At 36.9% G+C, this 25,818-nt stretch overlaps 2 protein-coding genes across 2 annotated transcripts; both read right to left on the bottom strand.

Moving 5' to 3' along the window:
• Nucleotides 1-2,578: 2,578 nt before the first annotated feature.
• Nucleotides 2,579-5,341, bottom strand: LOC127095910 (polyadenylate-binding protein-interacting protein 5). The gene is made up of 3 exons (XM_051034536.1): nt 5,209-5,341; nt 4,307-4,779; nt 2,579-3,105 (listed from the first exon to the last, which is right to left on the bottom strand). The coding sequence occupies exons 2-3, from the start codon at nt 4,721-4,723 to the stop codon at nt 2,959-2,961; spliced, it is 564 nt and encodes a 187-aa protein (XP_050890493.1). The 5' UTR covers nt 4,724-4,779; nt 5,209-5,341; the 3' UTR covers nt 2,579-2,958.
• An 11,379-nt stretch (nt 5,342-16,720) lies between these two features.
• Nucleotides 16,721-17,206, bottom strand: LOC127093825 (uncharacterized). The gene has a single exon (XM_051032727.1). The coding sequence runs from the start codon at nt 17,204-17,206 to the stop codon at nt 16,721-16,723; it is 486 nt and encodes a 161-aa protein (XP_050888684.1).
• Between the last annotated feature and the right edge of the window lie 8,612 nt (nt 17,207-25,818).

Consider the following 25,818-nt stretch of genomic DNA (forward strand, 5'->3'; position numbering starts at 1 on the left):
TGTTGATTTTAGTCTTGAATATGGATTAAGGAATGATGTTGAAGTGTAATCCAATTTCACATTCAAGTTGTATTTAGATTTAACTTGAGTTTTATTTAGTGATTCTGATGATATAAATACTAAACTCAAGTTCAATTTGTAACTAATTCATCTTGTAACCGTTTTCAGTTGAGACAAAAAAGTTAGTTAGAGTTCTCTCTCTTCCATCATCTTTATATTCATCTTCTTCATTTTTGTGCAACATAAAAATTGTGACGTAGGAAGCAACATCTAGTGACAAAGGAGAGGTTGAGGAGGTAGAACGCAAAAGGGCTCAACATTTTGGAGTCTCTTCCATTCCTTCTCAAATTTGTACAATGAAATTATAATGTAGATTAGAGGGAGCAAATTATTGACTAAGTGACTTCAAACATAAGAGAGATGTCAATTGTGTTCAAAATTTGAAAATAATTTGTAATTAAAACAAAGATATAAATATGGATGAAATATAGAAAGATGATGGAGAATAAGAGAGATACACAACGAAAATAATATAAACAAATAAAGAATAAAGAAAGTGCACCAAAGATTTATACAACTTAAGCCTAACCACTTGGTTTACCTTGTTTCCAAGAGTTTTCTATTGTGAGTTCCACTAAAAATCACACTTGAGCTTTTCGTAGGATCAACCCACAAATATTCAACAACAAACAGAGCTTTTACATAATCTTTGCTTAGGAGGCAAGAAACAGAGCTTTTACACAAATTTAACTTAGGAATCAATATATAAAATTTTTACATAAGCTTAACTCAGTAACCAACAAACAAAGTTTTTACACAAGCTTATCTCATGAGTCAACAAACAAAGTTTTTACACAGGTTTATCTCAGGAACCAACAAACAAGCTTTTATTAGGTTTAGCTTACAACATTTAAATTATTTACAAAATTAATTCATAATATAATCACACTCTTGAATAAATCACATTAGGCACAACACTAGTTACAACACAATTTTTATAAGGGTTTTTTAGTCTTTTAGCACTATTGTAATTCTTGTGAAAAAGCAATTTCAAAAACAAAGGGAGTAGAAGAGAAATAAAGAGGTTTTTATTCAGAAATTTGGTGTGAAATGAAATTAAGAGAAACATCCTTTATATAGAGAAATTTTTAGCTCAAAGAAGAAATAATCCATAGACACACTCACTTTTTAATTGATTAAAATCAACCGTAATCTAAAAAAGAAAATCTTAAAACGGCTATATGAATTAATCAATTAATTGTTTTTCTAATCGATTAATCACTTTTTAATCGATTAATCACTTTTATAATCTATTAAAAACTTTATAAAGACCAAATCATCTAATTCAACTCTATTTAACATCCATACAATGTTGTTATCAACACCTAATTACACAACCTAACCATCCAATTTTATCAAAATCAGACACTTGGATCAACCATTGATTCTCTAGTTCGGCCATAGACACTTGAGAATTCAATCTGCCACCCTCCAACTTATATATATGACACTCCTCTATTATTCTTCACAACTTTAAAACAATATTTTCAAATCCACTCAAAATTATCGCATTTATCAAAAATTGCTTGGCGATACCGAAAATTTACAAACTCATACCAACAATTTCATCCAAAGTAAGTATTTTTCAACTTTCATAAATTTTTACAGGCAATGTTAAAATATGAGGTAAAAAATCAAAACTTTCATAAATTTTTACTGGCAGTTTTAAAATTTCTCGTAAAAATTCATGTATTTATACTGTGAATTTTAAAAATGTTGGTATATATATTTCTTAATTTCGATATTAAAAATCAAAATTTCGAATGGTCAAAAGTTTCGATATTATTTCTTAAAACATCGACAATGTTTCAAAGATACCAATTTTTTTATAAAACAAGGTATATATTTATACCGACTTTGAATGAACTACGACAATTTTGAATGCACTTCCAGAAATTATGATCAAATTGTGTACTAGTGTAATTTTAAAATTAATGAAAATGTGGAGGTGCCAAATATAAGATATAAGTTAGGTTGGCATTTAAATTCTCTAGACGCTTTGATCAATATTGGATTGATAGCCATATCGGTTTTTAAAAAATTGGAAACAAGGACTTCAGGCACATTAACTCAAGGCATTCAAAGATGTAGTCTATGATCTAGCCACATATAGACCAATACTAGTAGCAAATAAATCAGACCTAGCTTTTCCAAATATCCTATTTAACACACAAGTACAAACTTTACCATCTAAAAATCTCAAGACCTAACAAATCGCCCTATTTTACAAAATTAAAATAGTATAATAATATTTTTTGCTACTATTATTATAAAAACAACTCAGATAATAAAATGATTAAAACCCAATCTTGTCACTTTTTATCCAAAACTAATCTATAAGCCTAAATTAAAAAGTGAGAAGTTACTGAAAAAAAAGGGTTACTTAAAAACACACACACATGCCATTATCATTATCATTACCATTAGAACCGTTAAGATTGAAAATTGTGATATATATCATTTCGCCATAATCATTAGCATCAACACATCACTAAACAAAACTGAGAAGAGAGACAAATGAAACTAATGTATAATAGTATCTATTGTAAAAGCCCCAAAGTTGCTCACCAAAGTACAATTCAGGCAGTCAACAAGCCACCTATCTAAAACCACCTTCACTTGGATGTGTATTTTTCCTTATAACTCTTTTGGCCAACTTTGTTTTCACTGGCCTTCAAATTCATACAATGGAACGCTGCACAAGCAACTCATCAAAAGCAAAACACTTCAGACCATATTAAGCAAAACAAGACGCAGCTGAGGACTATACAGTCTATAAATTGACACATGTGAAATATCTTCACCCTAAAGTAAAATTTCCTGTTTTTACACTATTTATATCCAACCAAACCAATTGTGGGTAGAAAAACAATTCACCATTCACATTTGGAAATCAATTCACAAGTGACCAAAGGAAGTACTGGCTTCAGCTGTCGCATTCTTCTGTTTTGGTGAAGCAGAATTAGCAGGCAATGTAGGCTCTGAAACATCACCAATATCCAGTGAGTCTGGAAGATTTCCAGAAGAGTCAACAGCATCGTCAAACTGTAAGATGAAAACAACAAGTTATCAGAAATTGGATTAGATTTGCAACTTAATGTGCAGCAGAATTGATCCATTAACATGATTATGAGTATAGCCACCAAAAGTATAATTTACAAAGGAGGTTCGACACAATTAAACTAGGATAAACCTAGCAAGCAATTCATTATATCTAGAAACTGACTGGCTAACATTAATCAGCAAAGAAATTTTTAGACAATCTCATAGCATATGACTCCTATTTTCATCTGCATATATAACAGAACAATATCCTATTCGTAGCATTTGCCTTTATACTAGTTTCAAATCAGTGATATGTGATATTTCAATATTCCTTTCGCCTAAAACAAAAACTAACAAGTAAAATAATTAAATCAAAGAGCAAAGTATAAACAACAAAGTGTTGCACATTGGGAATAAAATAGAAAAGAAACTAACCAAAAGGGCATTAAAGCCAATTTGGATAAACAATTAAATCAAGCGCTTATAGCATAAGTGCTCATGTATAAGTGATTTCTATAACAAAAGATAAAATAAAGTCACACTGTTTTCATATAAATTACCAGCAGTTTTCCCAAGCTATCCAAGAGACCAAATGGAAATAAGCTGAAATCAGCTTATGAACAAGTCATAAATTGTTTCTATAATCTCTTAAACAGTCTCACAAGTATGTATGTCAGTACATAAGCTCAAATAAGTTAATCCAAATAAGTGCCAACTCCCAAGTGTTAAAACAAACAAACTTGGAGTGTAGAAAATATGAACGAAAAAATATCAACAACAATTTACCAAAAAACTGGATTTAAAGAAATTCAAACTTGGCTCAGCAATCTTTAGGGCACCCTGCGAGGTTCAACAACTACAAGATGATAATTTTTTCTGTCCAATGTCATCTGGAGATACAATCATCGTGTAAGGAAATGACTACACGTGGCAAGGGGGAAAGGAAGGGTGTGTTATCAATTAGTTGTTTTGTGATCATCTGCATTTAAGTATACATTTTAACTAAAATTTACCGTCAATGAATGACATGGCATATGCATGATTCAACCCTTATAGTTACAAAACCTGAATATTTAACTAAACCCTTGTGTATATGGAGACAAAAAACAGCCAGTTCAGTTAACTGATTGGAGTAAGTGAAAGGTGGCATTGAATGAACAACAAAGTTAAATCCCAAAAGAAAACAATTTTAAGATTATACCTCAAGTTGGCTGAGCATGTCAACAGCAGCATCCAGGTCCCCACCGTTTACGTTGTAGACGTCTACAAGCGACTCATCAGATATCCCAGGAAATGTCATCCTAAGATATTCCAAATCTATATCGAACTCCTCATCCATAAAATGATTATCTGCCAGCGGTGCTACAGTCTGTGGGGATGAAAAGTAAGAACTAGAAGCAGGCTGGCTTTTCCCCGGAGAGAGCCTTTGGGGGGTTTTCTTGAGAAGCTGGACATTATTTGTGGCATACTGAGGAGCCTGATACCATGCAGTCCCATCATAGTCTTGGGAACTGTTATTCTCGTCTTCCGTCGCATAAAATCTAGCAGTAGCATCCCTTTTAGAGACAGGAACGTATGCGGCTGCATATGGATTCAAAGAAGACTTTCGTGGCTTCATGGTTACTGTTAAAATCAGATCAGATAGATAAACAATTCTTCTTGTTCTTCCTTTTCCTTTTATGAAGAAACCGAAACATACGAGAGTAAGTATTAGTCAACATACTGCTAAAGTAAATCAAAAGGACACATTCAAGGGAAAAAAACAAAGATTCAAAGCTAAAAGAATTCACAACGCAAATAAAAGAAAATTGAGACAGTAATCAAATAAACAGTGCATGAAATTGGTAGTAAGAGATCTAAAAACAAAAGCATTGAAATCTGACTCCGTTCTAACACTAACAAGTTTAAGATCAACAAACCCTAAAATCAAAGCATAAATCAAATTGCAGTGAACAAGAATTCAACAAAATAAAACCATTGAATCGAACAGAAAATAAACAGTTTCGTTTTGCTTTGATTTCAACGGCGATTTGATGGTAAGATTTACATGAGCATGGATCAATGATTAGAATAAACAGCGATTCAAAGGGAGAGAAAACTAACCAGTTAGACAAAGATCACGAAACCCTAATTTTCGAGAGCGATCTGAAAGAAAGGCAGAGAAAAGTGAAAATGTTTTTATTTTCGGTATTTATATTTATTTTGTATATAAATGTAAATAAATTAAACAGTGCTTACCAGAGAGTATGTCAAATTATGACCAATTAGGCTGTCTGAATAAGCTTTTATTTTACTTTATAAATTAATTAATCTACGATTTAGTACTTTTTTTAAAGTAAAAATTACTACTTTAATTTTGTTTTTCATAAGTTGCCTTTTATACTACCTCCGATTTTTATTACAAATCGTTTTGAAAAATATTTTGTATCATAATATAAATCGTTTTATAATATCAATAAATTATTAAAGTTATTTTTCTATTATATCCTTAAATATTTATTATTTTCTCTTCTTTCAATTATTTCAATTTATTTTTTCAATACTATTAATGAAGGACAATTTTATAAAAAAAGTTATAATTTCTTTTTTTATACCATAATTATTATATTTTTTAATACGTATGAAAAGTAAAAAAGGACTTATAATAAAAAACGAAAGGAATATTATCTTAGAATGTTTATCATAGTCGAATTTGAACATTAATTAGACATGTTGTGAGGGATTTATTCATTTAACTAGCCTATCTTGATAAAACAACATTATATATGCTACAAATTGAAAGAAGTATGAGATATAGATAGCTCAAAGGTTTTTTAAGTTTTTTTTTTGGATTAGATGGTTTCACCGGATTAAATTGTTTGATATCTAACCTCGGTTGGGCCTAGTTGGCCTAAGAGGGTTTAGGCCTAGTTAGCCTAAGAGGGTTTAAGCCTCGTTCCCGTCACTATCCTCGCATAGAGCATATGGTTCTAACGTTCCTCATCATGGTAATGTAAGCATTTAATGTTTAAGGGTCAGCGCTGATTTTTTTGTTGTCTTTGTCTACGAGATGCCAGACATAGATCCTAGTGTGACATGTTACCAATTGAACAATGATCCTAGTGTCCAGCATGTGTCCCTGAGAATAAGGTGACAAACTCACCAAAAGGCTTAGGCGATCGCGAACACAATTCAAGGTTTATTGGACGCTAACTTCATTTCTGAAATAAAATACATCAAATGGCTATCCAATGTGGGGCAAGTTAAGAAAGCTTATAGGAAATTAAGGATGTGCGTCGATTATACCAATCCCAATAAAGCACGTCGTATATACTAGTACTCACTCCCAAGCTTAGACAAGTCGATCGACAATTCGATCGAGTACATGCTTTTGTTGTTTAGGGGTGCATATTATGACTATAATCAAATACCCATATATAAGTCATACAAAGAGAAAACAACCTTCATGATCGAGCAAGACAACTACTAGTGTAATCTGATGCCCTTTGACTTGAAGAATGTAGAGGCAACATGTCATATAATGATGAACAAGGTCTTCAAAGAGGAAATAGGTAAAAAAAACTGGAGGTATACATGGATGACATGGTTGTATCCAATGAAGCTATCAACGGTGTTCTCATAAGAGGGTCGTAAGAGAGTCGAACGACTACCAAAATCCATTTTATTTCATCTCCAAAGTCTTGGTTAGACAAAAAATGTGTTATCAAAAGATAGAGAAAGCGACACTAGCTTTAGTGCTGATATCCAGAAAGCTACAACGTTACTTCCTGGCCCATGTCATTGTCGTTCATACCAACTTATCACTGAAGTCGGTGTTCCACTTGTCGGATCTAGTCTGACGATTGATGAAGTGGTTCATTGAAATGTCTAAATTTGGTGTTTACTACGAGTCAAGGAAAGCTTTGAAGGAACAACTTTTCCCATGCACACCGGATCCAACTCATACATGGATCATATTTATAGATGGATATCCAACAATCGTGGAAGTAGAGTTGAGTTCATCCTAGAAAAGGAAGTTGGCTTGATGATAGAAGTATCCCTGTGTATGGTTTCCTATCACTAATAGTCAAGCTAAGCATGAAACGCTTATCGTCAACATCACATTGGTCGTTGAGATGGGGGAAAAGCGATAGGTTGAGGATGGATTCTCAGCTTTTGGTCTCACAAGTCAAAGGGGGAGCCCAAAATAAGGAGTCATCACTACAACGGTAAGTCATTTTAGATAGGGAAAAGTTGGCAAGGTTCATGAGTTCATAGGGATTGCACGTCTCGAGAAAGGTGAACACTTGGGATGAAGTCTTATAAAAGCTAGCCAACACTAGATCATTTGGGGTAAACCACTTTTTCATTCGAGAAACTTCAAGAAGCCACTTCATAGAAAACCCAGGAGCCATGATAACGACGATAAGCAACAACGCATGACAATCTTAGATATCGTTTATTGCAACATACATCGAGCAAAAACTGATGTGTTTCTAACTCAGATGATGTCTCCCTCATGAAAAGAATAGCCATTATGTACTCCTTGGAAGAAATAACTTTGTAATGAAGAGGACTATCGAACCCCGGTATAGGTGTCTAGAAGGAAAGGAAGTTGCATACACTTTCACCAAAGTACATTAAGGGATAGTTGAACAATATTTAGGTGCTCGAGCTCTGAACGAGAAAGTCCTTAAAGTTGGATATTGTTGACTGACCATGGTCTAGAATGCTAATGAGTATGTAAAGATATGTGGTCAATGTCAACGACATAGAGGCATTCACAATGCTTCATCATCAAAGTTACACATGTTGACATCACTTTGGCATTTCTCACATTTCGGGATGGATATTCTTGGCCCTTTCCCATTAGCATCGGGACAACTTAAGTTTTTTTTTATCATAGTAGTATATCACTTCACCAAATGGATTAAAGCATAATTGTTTTCAAAGATCACAATGACCAACATCTTGAAAATTTTCAAAAGAAACATCTTAGTCAGGTACGGGATCCCGAAGGTCGCCGTGACAAATAACGAGATGCAATTTAGAGATACGAACTTCAATAAGCTTTTAGAAAACTTAAAGGTCAATCAAAATTTCACGTCAGTGGAACACCCCCATACTAACGGGAAAACCAAAGCGGCAAAATAAATAGTTATGAGAGGGTTAAAGCGAAGACTTGAAGTGGCCAAAGTGTCACATCTCGAAAAAATACGATTCCTCGCGATGGTCGCAGAAAATTATTAATGTTTGAACAGAGTCGCCACCGAACTTTATTCATCCCAATAAAGGGATAGGAAAATATCGATAAAACCTTTTGAATAATAGAATAATGGTCGTCGCAACCATATTTGGGTTCGGGAGTTAATTACGCAAGGGGAAGGTATTAGCACCCCTCACGTCCATTGTACTCAACGGGGACCTTTTAGTCCAATTTTGCGATTTGAGTGTTAACTTATGTTTGTTTGTTTTATTCGAGTAATCAGAGTTGATAATATAGATGGATGAAGGCCTCAGAAGGGGAAAAGGGAGGTTTTTTTTTAGTGTGCTCGCCAAGATCTCGCAATCTCGTGCCTACGTATCCTTATGGTGCAATAAGGAAATTAGAGCATTCGTAGTTCGGGGAACTACGATTGGTTGGTGTCTTTTAGTGAACAACTGTTTAGATCGCGTTCTAAAGGCTAAACGTTGGCTTGTCTACTCTTGACGGAGGCTTAAGCATTGGTTTGTTATGCGCATTAGAAAGGATTAAATGGTGTTCTTTCTGAAAATAGTTTTGGTCACACGGGGGTGACAAGTTGGATTAATATGTTGGATGTTTTGATTGGTTGAGATGTTTTTGGTTGGATGACGATTACTCGGATAGTTGAGTAAGACAACTTGTATCCTAACAGTCGAGATAGGGAATAGAAGACTCTGGACCACCTTCTTTTTCATCCTTAATTATAGAAAGGATTTGATAATAATTAAGGTGTTTTGAATGGATGACGAATATTCGGATAATCGAGTAAGACAACTCGTATCCTAATAATCGGGAAAAGGAATAGAAGACTCTAGACCGCTTTTTGTTTCATCTGAATATTTATGAAAATAAGGTTGTATATGGTTGACGTATTTTAGAATGAACGACAAGTACTTGAATGACTGAGTAAAACAACTCATATCCAAGCCTTTGAGAAGGGGAGTTGAAAGCTCAAAACCTCCTCCTTTTTCGTATAGTTTGTTAAGAAAATTATTTGATTAAGTTGTATGTTTGTGGAAAAATGACAATTGTTCGACTGACCGAGTAAGAGAACTCGTATTCAACCAATTGAGGAGAGAAGTTGAAGACTCAAAGTCATCTCCTTTTTCATTTCATTATTATGAAAGTGTTTTGATTTAATCGGGGTTTGTGCTTAAGTGGATTAGATATGACGATTATTCGACTAACCAAGTAAAAGAATTCGTAAATAATCGAGGAGAGGAGTTGAAAACTCAAAACCATCTCCTTTTTTCATTTCTAAATGAAATAGTATTTAATTGTGATTACGTATTTTAATTTAATTTTAATAAAGAATATTCGATGTTGGATCGAGGTTTTAAATTTGTATTTTGTGAATGAATTGAATTTATTTAGTAAATAGTTCATCTAATCGATTAATTAAAATCAAATAGGTCTCATTGTAAGAAAGCCCAAGAGTAAGCCATGTGAGGTTGATGGCGATGCTTTAGAAGCGATCGACTTACAAAGGCATTTAAAATGGGCTCGACTTTGAATCAAGAAGTTTAATTTGTTTAAAAATTGGTTTGAATTGATGGCATGGGAATGGTCTGTCATAAAAGTACCACAACACGCATATAAAATCGAACACTTATACAAACGACTAAATAAATATTAACACACATAAACCTCATAAAATCCAAAAAAAAGAATAATTATATAATTGAAATAACTAATGATAATGGTCATAATAATAATAGATAATCAAACAATTTTAATTATTTTTTAGAAATGATAATAGTAATTTAATTAATTTATAAAACTCTATTGAAATCAAGTAAGTAAAAAAGGGACTAAATAAAAATTAAAATAAAACAGTTTGGGCCTTGGGATAGAAACCAAGCCCAAACATAAACTGTCAAAAATTGGGCAAAGGGGGGTTTTATTAGAAAAACGAGTATGGGCCCAGGTTGAACTGACCCAAAACGAAACAAACAGGGCCCTTAAGGCCTGGTCAACTGTGTTGACCCACGGATATGCTCCAGACCGTCAGATCTGGAGATCTGACTCAGTCAACAGATCGAGCGGATGGATGGAGAGGATACACGGTAACCTGGTGAACCTACCCGCACAAAAGCACTATGTCCGCCAGCATCTACCAGTGACAAGTGTCCAAGGCCAAGGACACTTGTCATCCACCACTTTGGACACTTAATGGTTGTGCAAAAAGACTTAAGTTTGGACCATGCAAACCAAACGTCTCTTATTTCACTCTTTCTCTCAAAACCAAAGCGACAACACGCTCTGTAATTCTCATATCTCCTCTCAGTCATCACCTACCGGAGAAGACGGTGGTTGCCGGCCAACGGCGGCGGCGCCACCTTCTTCTCCGACGAAACCATCCCCAAACCAACAAACCATAAACACCAACCCAGCCTATTTTTGGTTGAGGAACATGAATCCGGCCATGGAATTTCCAGGAAACCACCCAAAAATCCAGATCGAAAACCTAAAAAAACCAAAACTACAAATAAAACCCCCTTTCCACGATTGAGACACGAAACAAAGCGAAACCATCAAAGCCAACCATTTGAAGAGAAAACACGAAATTTAAATTTACTATTTGGAATGCAACAAACGCGATTTGGCGTAGTCGAGTTGGGGTTTTCAATCGAATCACCACAACAAGCTAGAAGATGCGAAACGTTTAAGCAAAAGAGTAAAAAGAAATTATACTTGGTCATAGATGGGTCGTCGGCGATGATATGTTCTAGATAAGTTCATTTTAACTCTTTGTTTCTTCTTCGTTTATCCTTGTTCTAATTTTGAGCGCTTTTCCTGGTTGTGTTCATTAAAAGGTTATTTTGATTTCTTTTTTAGAATTTTTCCATCCTTTCAGCTCAATTTCCTCTTGGGTACTAATAGTGAAGTTAAGTTCTTTATCTTCTTTATGATGAGCTAATACGTCATAGGATAACTTGTCAGTCTCACCTTTCTTCATCCCAGATTTCATGGGATTATTATTTTGTGGATTCATTGTTACATTCCTGGGAGTTTGTTGTGGTCTTCTGTGCAAAGCATTAACCTATTCAATTCATCAATTATTTTCCAGTTTTTTAAGTGCTTATTAATAAGGCTTTTAACTTAAGTTGATTTCTTTGCAAGTCACACAAGTGAAGTGACCCTAATTGAGGAGAAGATTGGTTGCGCCAACTTTAGGAGGGGGTTGGATTTTAGGGCGTTTCACTCCAAAAGACAGTTTTGGCAATGGCTTGGTTTTTGGGCGCTGGTTTATGAAAGCTCTGTTCCCAACAGTTGGATTTGCAGCAACTTTAATTATTCAAGTTTAAACATTAAGATATAATATTTTGTATTTTGGATAATTATGTATAGTGCCTTTTGGACTGATTGTAATATTTTGTACGTTCTAACTTAAGACCTATTTGTGTAATCAATTCTTTTGGACTTAACTTTTGGACTTACTCTTAGAACTTTGTTTATGTGATAATTAAAATGCTTAATTCTTAGAGTAACCATCTTATTTGAAAATGGTTTGGGCCACAATAAAATTGAAATGAACATTCCATAAGTGATTGCTTTTAGTAAACTTGTTATTGACTAAATAATCAGATAACCAAAGGAACAAAAATGGAATGCACATTATAAGCATGGAAAACTCAATTCCAACCAAAATGAGCCTTAAAACGTTGTCCATCACCAAAGCCCCTTCCAACAATTGACCTTAGATTAAATCAAACATATACATGTTTAAAAAAATGCAACTTTAATTTAGGGACCTACGAAGGACTTAGAATTTGGCATAAATATTTGGGATATGAAAAAGGGGCTAATAACAAGTGATCATAAAAAAAATAACATGGCTCTTAATACTCACTAATAAGAAAATGGATTTTGGTTTAGTAATGTAAAAGAGATTTGAACCACACTTTGGACTTGCAATATTAATTATGGACATGTTGATGGGAATGAGCCCTTTTTTTTTAAACCAAAAGATCTTATGGATAAACCAAAATGGGCCTTATTAACCAATAAGTCCCAAAATGCACATACCATCTCATGCTTTAGTAACAATAAGAGACAAATGCAACTGATGTTTTCTTGAGTCATGTACAAGGATCTTAATAGATGAAATGCTACTGAAAATTTGATGTCACTGAGGGTTTTATTTAGAATAATCATATGAGTATTAAATGTGTATTTAGAAATGATGGGGAGTTTGGAGTAGCTTAGGGTTGAGAAACCCTAAGATAGAGTTTATGCCTTATAACATCTGGTGGTGAATGCTGGTGAAAGATTTTTCTTACCCGGACAAAATTGGGGTATGACAGCTGCCCCTATTTAATTACCTCGAACTGGAAAGTAAGAATGACAGCAGTCTTCGTACATTCACGGTGGGAGATAATTAAATACAAGAAAGACCCAAATTTTGTCCTAGGAAATGCAAGGAAGAAAGTGCAGGAAGAAAATGCAGTGAGAAATAGTAAAAGACATTATCCTAAAGTAAAACGGAACAACCAAGACTTTCTGGGAGTCGTCAGAACAGTATCTTGAACGTCATAGTCGAGATATGTTAGTAATGGAATGACATCCCTAGCTAAATCGCAAGACTTTTCCAGGATGCTAGAGTAGTATAAAGAAAATCTGGCATGAGACTCTTCATATTGATGAAACATCATCTCAACAGTAAAAGTGAGATTCTCTGTATCGAGTCAAAGCAGCATCTTATATGATAGAATTAAGATGTTCTAGCAAGGGAAAGATACCTTAATTGAATCTAAGACTCTCCGAGGATATCAGAGCAGTATCTCTAAAAAAAATCTGGCATGAGACTCTTCATATTGATGAAGCAGTATCTCAAACAGTAAAAATGAGATTCTTTGTATTGAGTCGAAGCAGCATCTTATATGATAGAATTAAGATGTTCCAACAAGGGAAAGATACCTTAATTGAATCTAAGACTCTTCGAGGATACTTAGAGCAGTATCTCTAGAAAATCTGAAATGAGACTCTTCATATTGATGAAGCAGCATCTCAAACAGTAAAAATGAGATTCTCTGTATCGAGTCGAAGCAACATCTTATATGATAGAATTAAGATATTCCAGCAAGGGAAAGATACCTTAATTGAATCCAAGACTCTCCGAGGATATTAGAGCAGTATCTCTAAAAACAAATCTGAAATGAGTCTCTTCATATAAATGAAGCAGTATCTCGGATAGTAAAAGTGAGATTCTCTGTATCGAGTCGAAGCAGCATCTTATCTGATAGAATTAAGATATTCCAGCGAGGGAAAGATACCTTAATTAAATCTAAGACTCTTCGAGGATACTTAGAGCAGTATCTCTAAAAAAATCTAAAATGAGACTCTTCATATTGATGAAGAAGCATCTCAAACAGTAAGAATGAGATTTTCTGTATCGAGTCGAAGCAACATCTTATATGATAGAATTAAGATGTTCCAGCAAGGGAAAGATACCTTAATTGAATCTAAGACTCTTCAAGGATACTTGAGCAGTATCCCTGAAAACAAATCTGAAATGAGACTCTTCATATTGATGAAGCAGTATCTCAAACCATAAAGATGAGATTCTCTGTATCGAGTCGAAGCAGCATCTTATATGATAGAATTAAGATGTTCCAACAAGGGAAAGATACCTTAATTGAATCCAAGACTCTCCGAGGATAGTAGAGCAGTATCTCTAAAAACAAATCTGAAATGAGACTCTTCAGATAAATGAAGTAGTATCTCGGATATTCGTCTGTTGGGGGAATTATTTAAGAAAAGACTCCTTTTGAGGGAGGTTTGCTAGAAATGCTCTGCAGGGGAAAAGCTCATATGAGACTTTTTAAGGTAACCTCTGCTTAGGGAGAAATGATTACAAAGGAAATGCTGGGAGTATCACTATTAATCATATAGTTGAAAGACTGACTTACTGGAAAATGATTCCACGAACACAGGCAGGGTGATAACCTTATTTGGGAATGAGGAATGTCTAAGATATACATGAATGACCCTAGATCCTGATATATTTGAATTTTGTAGGATGTTCCACTTTAGGTGGGAATGCCATGCATGGGATGATGCATGAGATGCATGCAAGTATGCAATTGCTAGGGATATTTGGCTGTGCATGTAGAAATGCGAATGGTTTTTATTTTGTTGAAATTCCCATTTTGTGGGAGTGTTATGCATGAGTATGTTGATGATTGATGTGACTATTTCTTGGTGAATTTTCCTATTTGGTAGGAAGATTATGTATGTAATTGATGTACATGGCGCATGCGATGTATGCGTGTATGCAAATGGGCAATTGGGATATGCCCCGGTTAAGACGTTTTTGCTTTGGGGAATGATGTCAATAGTGTGGACTTTTGTTATTGGGGTGATCCATGAAGATCAAGCTTTGATGCCCCTTTGGGTAATTCGGGAATATGTTTAGGTTGCTCTACGCCACTGAAGGGTTCAAACTTCTTAACACGCGATACTCCGATCACGATTTATTAACGTTTATGCTGGAAATGCAATGGAGCCTTGCCCCGGTTTGGCTATACCATGAGTACAGTTATGAGAGGCGTGAATTAGTGATTGAAAGGAACATATGTGTCTGCAAATAGTCCTACACCTCTATGAAAAACAAGAATGAACTTGAAGACTAAGGGATTTGTCATTTTACTATTTCAAAAGCAATTTTATCACTTTGTTCAAATACGTGTTTTGTTTTCTCCAAAATTTTAAGAGTGATGTTTATCAAAAATAAAGGTGCTTTGCAAACAAATACAAAAATGATTTGGGCACAACTTTTGTTGAGAAAATTTCTCTTTTATTGACTTGACCCTTAAATGGGCGACTATACATAAAGATGCAATTCCTTAATGAGGTAATTGTTGTGCATAGAAACAAAATGGCAATAAAAAATTGAGTTCATATTGAGTTTCCACACTGTTATGATCCTTATGTCTTTGATAGTCTGAGTACCTTGCTTCTGAAGAGTGGGGTAGATTGATTTTTTGTCTTTGAGGGACACGTCAAATGCCTGAAAGTACAACTCTTTGCCTTGGAATTAATCCCTAACTTTTGCCTGGACCGCCCTTTCGGGTTTTCGATCCACCGGGATACCCATTTTTGCCTGAGTCACCCTTTCGGGTTTTCAACTCAGCGGGTCAATTCTTTTATTTTTTATCCTTAATTTTTTCCTGGATCACCCTTTCAGGTTTTCGATCCACCGGGATAGCCATTTTTGCCTAAATCGCCCTTTCAAGTTTTCGATTTAGCGGCTTTTATTATTTCACTTTTTTAGGCGAAGTACTTTTTAACAGCATCAGTATTGGTGGGGAGTGGCAACTCATCATCGTCCATAGTTGCTAGGATTAGAGTGCCTCCGGAAAAGGCTCTAACCACCATAAATGAACCTTCATAATTTGGTGTCCATTTCCCTCTGGAGTCCTTGTGAATGGGCAAGATTTTCTTCAGCACCAAGTCCCCTTCTTGAAATACCCTGGGACGGACTTTCTTGTTGAATGCCTTCTTAAGACGCCTCTGATAGAGTTGATTGTGACCTAACGCTTTCAAGCGTTTCTCTTCAATAAGGTTGAGCTCTTCGTACCTTGATTGAACCCATTCTGCCTTGTCTAGCTTAGCCTCCATCAAGACTCTCATAGAGGGGATCTCCATTTTTATAGGGAGAATTGCTTCCATGCCGTATACCAAGGAGTAAAGGGTTACCCCTATTGAAGTTCGTACCGACGTGCGATAGCCATGTAATACAAAAGGTAACATCTCATGCCAATCCTTGTTTGTGACAACCATCTTTTGGATGATTTTCTTGATATTTTTATTCGCAGCTTCAACAACCCCATTCATCTTAGGTCGATAGGGTGATGAGTTGTGATGCTCGCTCTTGAACGTTGTGCATAACTCCTCCATGGTCTTGTTGTTGAGATTGGACCCATTATCAGTGATGATTTTGTTGGGAATCCCATATCGACATATGATGTTGTTTTTTAAGAAACGGGCGACTACGTGCTTCGTGACATTCGCATAAGATGCTGCTTCTACCCATTTGGTAAAGTAATCTATGGCCACCAAGATAAATCTGTGTCCATTTGATGCTTTGGGTTCTATCATTCCAATCATGTCGATGCCCCACATAGAGAAAGGCCAAGGTGATGCTATGGCATTTAGCGGGGTAGGCGGTACATGTATCTTGTCAACATAGATATGGCACTTGTAGCATGCTCTGGTGTAATGATAACAGTCGGCTTCCATCGTTAACCAGTAGTAACTTGCCCTTAGGATTTTCTTTGCCATGGCGTGCCCATTTGCGTGCTTGCCGAAAGACCCTTCGTGTATGTCCTTCATAAGCTGATTAGCTTCATGCTTGTCCACACACCTCAACAAGACCATGTCATAGTTCTACTTGTACAATACCTCCCCATTCAAGAGGAAATTCGATGCTAACCTCCGGAGGGTCCTTTTGTCAAGGCTGGAAGCCTCTGCCGGATATTCCCGCTTCTCCAGATACTGTTTGATATCAAAGAACCAGGGTTTACCATCTGGCTCTTCTGCTGTCGTCAGGCAATGTGCAAGTTCGTCAAAACGTCTAATTTCAATGTGAGGCTGATGATTGGGCCATGTTAATTTGTACATGGAAGCAAAAGTTGCTAAGGCATCTGCCATCTGATTCTCTTCTCGAGGAATATGAGAGAAGGTGACTTCGTCGAATTTTGGGAGTAGCTTCAGCACATAATCCCGGTATGGAATTAGGTTAGCATGTCTTGTTTCCCAATCGACTTTAATCTGATGTATCACTATAGCGGAATCCCCGAATACTTCTAGTATCTTGATTTTCAAATCAATAGCTTCTTCCAATCCTAGTATGTAAGCTTCATACTCGACCATGTTATTTGTGCAGGTAAAATAGAGCTGTACGGTGAACGGTAGATGGAAATTCTTGGGAGACATCAGCACTGCCCCAATTCCATGGCCTATTGCATTTGAGGTGCCGTCGAACATGGGAGTCCAGCCCGCTTTTGGCTCAAGACTTTCCTCTTGTTCGGAGTCTTCAGCATCCTTGATAACCATGATGTCCTCATCTGGGAAGTCAAACTTTAAAGGTTGGTAATCCTCCAGCGGTTGGTGAGCAAGATGATCTGCTAATACGCTTCCTTTGATTGCCTTTTGTGCAACATATTGAATATCGTATTCTGATAACAACATCTGCCATCGAGCAATCCTACCGGTAAGAGCTGGTTTCTCGAATATGTATTTGATGGGATCCATTTTAGATACCAACCAAGTCGTGTGGGTTAGCATGTACTGCCTGAGACGTTTAGCGTCCCATGCGAGTGCACAACAAGTTTTCTCGAGTAAAGAATATTTGGTCTCGCAATCATTAAATTTCTTGCTCAGATAATATATGGCATGCTCTTTTCTACCAGTCTCATCTTGCTGTCCCAACACACAACCCATGGACTTGTCGAGCACGATTAAATACATGATGAGAGGTCTCCCTTCTACAGGTGGCATCAGAATCGGTGGCTCTTGCAAGTATTCTTTGATTTTATCGAAGGCTATTTGGCATTCATCATTCCACTCCACGCCTTGATTCTTTCTTAGAAGCTTGAATATTGGTTTACATGTGGTAGTAAGGTGAGAGATAAACCTGACAATGTAATTTAGTCTCCCAAAGAAACCACGAACCTCCTTCTCAGTCCTTGGTGCAGGCATGTTCTGAATGGCTCGAACCTTGTCGGGATCTACTTCAATTCCTTTTTGGCTTACAATAACGCCTAAAAGCTTCCCAGATCGAACCCCAAATGTGCATTTGTTAGGATTAAGTCTCAACCTAAACTTCCTCAAACGAGCAAACAGTTTCCCCAGGTTAGTGATATGTTCTTCTTCTGTCTGGGATTTGGCAATCATGTCGTCAACATACACCTCAATCTCTTCATGAATCATGTCGTGAAAGAGAGTCACCATGGCACATTGAAATGTTGCCCCAGCGTTCTTTAATCCAAACGACATTACTTTGTAACAAAAAGTTCCCCAAGGGGTAATGAACGTGGTTTTCTCCATGTCTTCGGGATCCATTTTAATTTGGTTGTATCTGGAGAATCCATCCATAAAGTAAAATACGGAGAACTGAGTTGTGTTATCTACCAATACATCAATGTGAGGTAATGGGAAATCGTCTTTGGGACTGACTCTGTTTAAGTCTCGGTAGTTTACGCACATGCGGACTTTCCCATATTTCTTCGGTACCAGTACAATGCTGGCAACCCATTGTGGGTACTTAGCGACTTCCAGGAAATCGGCGTCAAACTGCTTTCTCACCTCTTCTCTGATCTTGAGAGCCATATCTGGTCGAGTTCTTCTTAGCTTTTGTTTGACAGCAGAGCATTCTTCTTTAAGGGGAAGCTTATGGGTCACTATATCAGTATCTAATTCGGGCATGTCTTGGTATGACCATGCAAACACGTCGTCATATTTGTGGAGGAGCTCTATCAATCTTGTCTTCACTGTATCTTGAAGCGCGGCGCCTACCCTTACTTCTCTCTTGTCTTCTTTTGTTCCCAGATTAATAACTTCAACGTCCTCCTAGTGTGGTTGAATGACCTTCTCTTCTTGTATGAGTAATCTGGCCAACTCTTCAGGAAGTTCGCAATCTTCCCCCACTTCGTCTTCAGCTTGGTAGATTGGACAATCAAAATCATATTGGACCATAGCAGTGTCGTTATCAATGGTCTCGGTGGTGTTTCTGCATGTTATGATTTATGCAGTTTATTTAGAAAGTGCGTGCATAAAAATTGATGCCATTTTTGGTAATAATAATAAATAAAAAACGAAAGGAAAGGAACAAAAATTTGGATGCAAATTTCCATTTCATTAATGATATTAAAAACTCTTGAAAAAGATAAAGGAGGTCCTATAACATGTCATTGTGCCTTAGGCAGAGCACAGGGTTTTGTCTAAAATAATAAAATTACTTTTGAAAAATTTGGGGAACTTCCACAGCCTTCCAGTTTGTCAGCTCTTCATTAGGTGCGGCTTGTCGCATCCAGCTAGACACCCCCTCTTCGGGATCTTCATCACTGATCATCGCCACCTGTTTGCCAAAAATATGGCCAACGCTGGTGAACGTTTCCTCTACAGAAGGAATTTGCTCTTTGTCATGTTGGTTACCGGATTTATTTGATGACGGGTCATACCCCAGGCCAAACTTGTCTTGTTTCTCTTTTACTTCCACCACTTTGCCCCAGTCTTGAGCATTTTCGCTTTCCATAACAGCCTTAGCTCCTTGCCACGAGGCCATGGATGGTCCTGATTCCGGGGTCTCCAATGTATGTTGGATGGCCATCATATTTACCACTCCCAAGGATTGGAATGGTGTCTCAATTATCTCGCCATCCACCTCGATATACCGGAAAGATGTCAAGTAGCTAACCAAGATATCCTCCTCCCCTCCAATCACAATCATCTTGTCATTTGTAATGAATTTTAACTTTTGATGTAGAGTGGAGGTGACGGCGCCTGCGGAGTGAATCCAGGGTCTTCCAAGTAGGCAACTATAACCGGGATGTATATCCATAATCTGGAACGTGATATTAAAAATAGTTGGACCTATCTTGGTTGGTAAGTCAACCTCTCCTATCACTGCTCGCCTTGAGCCATCAAATGCCTTTATGATTAGGGTGATGGGCTTCATACTTATCCCTTCCATTGGCAGCTTTATCAAAGTTGTCTTCAGCATGACGTTCAACGAGGAACTTGTGTCCACTAATACCCTTGATAGTATAGTGTCTATGCATTTCAAGGAGATATGTAAGGCCTTGTTATGGTTCTTTCCCTCGACCGACAGTTCATCATCGTTGAAACCCAAAAAATTTCCAGTAGTCACACAAGCTATCACATTGTCAAACTGTTCTATCGTTATGTCATTCGTGATATGTGCAGCGCTTAATACTTTCAACAATGAATTCCTGTGTGCTTCTGAGTTGAGCAATAAAGATAACACGGAGATTTTTGAAGGTGTTTGATTCAGTTGGTCCACCACTTTATAATCGCTCTTCTTGATTATCCTCAGAAATTCCTCGGCCTCTTCACGAGTGACTGCAGCTTTAGGAGACAGGTGCATGTCTTGCATTTCTTGATTAGGGACGGGGATCTGGACAGCGGCTTCCTTTCCTTTAGCCTTTGCAGAAGTATCAACAGTTCTTGGTGCGAACACTCGGCCACTACGTGTCATTCCTGTCGGCCCCACAATCGAGGTGACGTTTGGTTCGTTGATCATCAAAGGTTGGTCTTTCTGCCCTTGCTTAAAAGCTCTGGGCTGATATATCCACGGGACCGCCTTCTCATCTTCATACGCGAACTGTGCTGGAAACTCTATCACCAATGGGCTTATAGGTATTTCCACATTAACCTCATCATAAGGGATGTCCACCACGGCTATCTCTTCCTGGCGCTTGCTCTTGAGACGGCGATTTATCTGTAACTCACCTTGATCCAACATTTATTGTATAAAATCCCTCAACTTTTTATTGTTCTCCTCATCAACTAGCTCCTCCAGGATTAGACCACTTTTCAGCAATTGTGCTCTAATCCTGGCGATAGGGGTTTGAATCTCTTCAACCTTACGGATCAATTTGCCTTGATCACTCTCCTCAATGGCACTGACGGAAGCATCTTTACGTGTTGGCATGGGATTGGTGTTCATGTTCGGGCGTCTCGGAGTGAAGGAGACATCCTTTGCTTCGATCAAGTCTTGTACCCGATTTTGAAATGCGAAACAATTCTCCAAGGTATGACCGGGTGCTCCCATGTGAAACTCATAGTGGACGTTAGCATCGTATCCGGGTGGATATGGAAAAACAACCTGTTTTATCTCCCTTAATGTCAGAAGGCCCTCGTTTTGCAGATATGGGAATATTTGGCTATAAGGTACTGGTAAAAGATCAAGCTGCCTTCTTGGAGGCCTTGGCTTGAACTGTCTTGGTGGCGTGGTGTTTCGCTGTTGACGATGTTGTTAATGTTGTGATTGATACACTTGTTGTTGCTGCATTGGTTGTTGATAAGGTATAGGTACTGTAAGACCCCAATTTTGGCCCTAAGATCCCTCATGGCCCATATCATATCATATCATGGCCTCAAGGATCATTGCATACCCTAGCTTCCCTCCTAGTGGGTGGGATACTTTGTGAGTGTGATTCTTGATCACCAAGCATGTATTGCATTTGTATATCATTGCTTTTCACGTGTTTACTAACCAAAAGTACAAAAATATTGTCATCTAACCATGTTGCTTGCAGATGAAGCCAACCGGGTCAAAACAGTCAAATCAGACCTTGAGCAATAGATGGTGGCTATTCTTGAAGAATTTGGACACCATGATCATTCATTGAGAGTTCATATAACTTGTGGTATCATTTGGAACCAAGATCCCATGTGAAAGAGGCTTGAAATTCATCAGAACTTGGCCCAGTCAACCAAAAGTCAACAAAAGTCAACTGTGGTCAACTGTGCATTTAATCAGTGATTTGATGATTGGAATTGATTGAAAATGTCTCATTCATGTCTATATAAACTTCATTTGGCATTTCAAAGACCAAGGTTGAAGGAATTGAAGTCAGACAGACAGTTTCCCAAAATGGCAAATGGACCTGTAATTTCAGCTGCCCAAAATGGAAAGTTTTCCCCCTCAAGATAACTTCATGATACAAGCTTCAAATCAAAATTTGTCCAACAGGAAAGTTGAATATCTTGTTCTCACAATTCCAAAAAGTCCAAGAACTCAAAAATCCCATGTGTGGTTTGCAAGATATGGTCAGATGAATTTCAAAAAAGACCCGTAATCAGGAGGGCATAACTTCCACATGGATTGTCCAAATTGCAAGTTCTATATATGCACAAACTCCATTTAATGTGTACTTCAAAGTTGCATAATTGGATTTCTTGGAAAAGGCTCAATGCAAAAGGCCATTTTTGAAGTGAATTAATTAGAAGGAGGGGCAAAATCGTCCAAAATGAGAAATAGTGGGAATCTGAAAATAAGGCTTATACCAACAGCTTCCAAATGCTATTTTTGACTTGTTTCAAGTATCAATTTGCTACTGTCATGCTTCTAAATTCAAAAGAGCTTAAATCCAAAATGCACATAAAAGCTCATTTTGCACTAATCCTATTTTTCACTAAGTGTGGTAAATTATTGGATTAAGAATTCATATATATAGTTTAATCCACAACAGAATGAGGTTAATCACAATTTCATAAACTTCTACACAATCACACTTCACTGCATAACAGAAAACGAATTTTCTTCTCCCTCTCCTTTTGCTCCAAGACTTTTTTGACTCAAAATTCATCAAGATTTCATCCATTATTGTGGAATTTGTCTGTTGATTCGTGATCTGCAGGTAATGGTGAATTTCTGTTGACCAAGATTGGAGCGAAACGGTGACCGATTCGTGCTATTGCCAAAACCTGCTAGCTGCCATAACAGCCGAAGAAACTACTCGATCGGTGCTTCGTTGAGCTGGATTAGCTTTGTCGTCCTCCTTCCACAACCGATTCCTCCATCTGTTTCTCATCCTCGAGCTCCGAAATCCACCATTTCCATCGCTGCAATCTCAAGAAGGTTAACTTTCGACCAACACCATTTTCCAAATTGTGTTGTGTTTATTGTAGAATGAAGCTTGTAGAATATGTATCGACTTGTAGAATTGAAATTCGTTAAAGATTGAGTGAGATATTCGCGATTGAAATTTTTGTACCAAAACCTATTTCGCTCGATTTGTACTGTGTGTTAATCTATGGATGAAATAGTTTGTGTATTTGTAATCCTGGTGGAAAACCGGTTCGACCGGTATGTGGATCGCTCGTTTCCGTTGAGATTTGCCCAAACCCTAAGATTCCGGCCAAGAACATGCGAAGAAGACGATGAACACTCAAGTTTTCTGGAAATTTCGCCCCGTAGATCTTTGTTCCGTCCGTTTCAATTTTGGATTCGCGTTTTTCATTGCCAGAGCGAATTACCGGCTGACACGTCGTTAAATTGAAACGCAGAGTTTAGGCCTTGGCTTAAGTATTTACCATCTGTGCCATTATCATTCAATTAACTTAATAAATCCAAATAAATCTTAAATAAATATTGAAAACCTTAAAAAAATCATATGTTACTCAATTTTAATCCAAAAAATTCAAGGATTTTTTTGTTGATCTTTATATCTTCTCTACTATTTTATAAGTACAAAATTAAAATTGTTGCTTGGAAAAAATATTAATTGACATAGAGATACTTTTAATGTGTACATATTTCACATGAGTTACCATTTTAATTATAGAAACCACATGCTATATCCAAATTAATTGAAAATTGAGATATTGATTCTTGACATCCTTCTGGATTTTTTGACATAGGTTTCATAATTTTTGAGTCTATGGTTTATTATATGTGAATTATTGAATTTGGATGTGTAAAAATGTGACATAAGTTGATATGCTGAATTACTCTAATTGTTTACCATGCTTCCCTCTGGCCAATGGCCTTAAATTTTTGCGTGAAGCTTGTTTGACATGTTAACATCCCCTGTGAATTTTTGTGGATTTTTACAATCCATTTTCGATTTGATTCATATTTTTTCTTGCTGCCTATCATTTTTGAACCTAGCTAGTGACACATTCTTATTCATGTTGCCATATTCTCATGCCTTGTCCAATGACCATGAAAATTGATGACATAGTTCCTAACACATTAATGTAGCATTTGGCTTTGGTCCTACTGATTTATAATGCACCATTACTGTTTACCATTAGATTGAAGTTGATGCATAATTGTAGGCTTCATTTGATGTTGTTTTTGCATGCCTTGTCATGTTTAATTAATTCCTATTGATCTACTAGTCCAAATGACTTGAAAATTAACATGTGGCTTGCTGAATGCCTTCTGGTTAGAACATAATTTTTGTGGATTTTTTGGTGCCATTTTGGCATTTATTTGAATGTGATCTTGCTGGTTGCTTGTATGTGCTTTGTGTTTGCACCATTTGCCTTATATGTTGCATAAATTAAAATGTGTATATAGTTTGAATATGGGACCAATTGGGATCCCTTTGCTATTGATATTACTTGGCTTTGATCATGAATTGGTTGCTGTTTTAGGATTTTTCCATCTTTTTGACCCTAGGCTAGTCCTAGTGGTCATGTTACTTACATTTGAAGTTAATTGTGCCTTTTCAGGTTAAGGAGTTAATGATTAAGGAATTTGCTCCACATTATGGATTGTGTTACTTGACACATATGACTAATGTATTTGTTTTGTAGGATGTTTGGTTCATGTGAGCCTTGTGCTATGCACATCATTATTTGTATAATTGTACTTTGTTAATTGATTCCTACATTGTTATCTGATTATGAATGGGATGCTGATTACGCTTGATTGTTCCCAGGTACCCTTTAGTCGCTCAGTTCTCTTAAGAACTTGCATTGCTTTGCTTATAAGCAATTGGCATTGAGGTATAGAACCTTCTTCTTCATGTAGTCTGGAGACCCGGTCTGTTATTTGACCGGGCAAATTGTCTGAAGTCCTCCTTAAGAGGCATTGATTGTGTATGTTTATATTTGTCCCAAGCAGGAAAAGTCCTCATTTGAGGCAATTGGTGGAAGGTAGGGATAAGTAATCTATCCCCCACTATTCAGTGAGTCTTCTCCTTGCTCCCATTACATGGTTGTAGCATTGAGATCCATACCCAAGATCTATAGAGTCCAATTGGGGAAAGAGTTCCATCTTTCTGAACTCCCCCACATTCTTATATTTACATGCTCTCTCGGACCTGAGATAGAAGCAATGAGGCACACCCCTCATATCCTTTCATCTGCTTCACCTGAGCCCCTCAATGGCCAGGTTAAGAGCGACACTTACCTATTACAGTGGACTTTCATAGTCAAACCCTTTTGATTGAGCCTCCTTGTTTGGCTATAGAGTGTGCTATCTGATTATTTGTGATTTATTACTCATCTGTACATGATTGCTTGCTTACCTTAGTGCATTTGCTATCATTCATTGCTCCTTGTAGCATGTTCATGCCTATGTGATTTGTTTGATTACCCATTGAGGAACCAGTTATAAGTCCCTGTGAGTTGGCATCTGTTCCCATGACATGGAAGGGGTAGAGTGTAAGACCTCATTGGTCACTCATACCCATTGCCTAGTGCATTGTAGTTGTATGTGAGGATTCATTGTAAGTCCCTGTGATGTGGCATTTGTTTTCCTAGGATCATACTGTGGGGGTTAACATAAGTCCAGATAGATTGGCGGTTGACTTCCCTGTTTTGTTTTTTTTATTTTTATTCTGATGGAGATTAGTGTAAGTCCATAGAGTGGCTTCTGATATCCTTACTTGTTTTAGGAGACAGGTATAAGACCATTGAGTGGCATCCAGTATCCGCTTTTATTTACTTTCATCTGTTACCATGTTCATATTATTGCTCATTTGTAGCCTATTCCTAAGGGCCCA

Source organism: Lathyrus oleraceus, chromosome 6 (genome assembly GCF_024323335.1).
Source record: "Lathyrus oleraceus cultivar Zhongwan6 chromosome 6, CAAS_Psat_ZW6_1.0, whole genome shotgun sequence".
Classification (NCBI taxonomy): Eukaryota; Viridiplantae; Streptophyta; class Magnoliopsida; order Fabales; family Fabaceae; genus Lathyrus; species Lathyrus oleraceus.

What these genes read in the sequence shown, in the direction of transcription:
- LOC127095910 (XM_051034536.1), bottom strand. Translation starts at nt 4,723, where the DNA reads ATGAAGCCACGAAAGTCTTCTTTGAATCCATATGCAGCCGCATACGTT. An exon ending in ACATGCTCAGCCAACTTGAG is followed by an intron (nt 3,106 to 4,306) that starts GTATAATCTTAA and finishes TTCATCTTACAG; the next exon opens with TTTGACGATGCTGTTGACTC.
- LOC127093825 (XM_051032727.1), bottom strand. Translation starts at nt 17,206, where the DNA reads ATGGTCGAGTATGAAGCTTACATACTAGGATTGGAAGAAGCTATTGAT.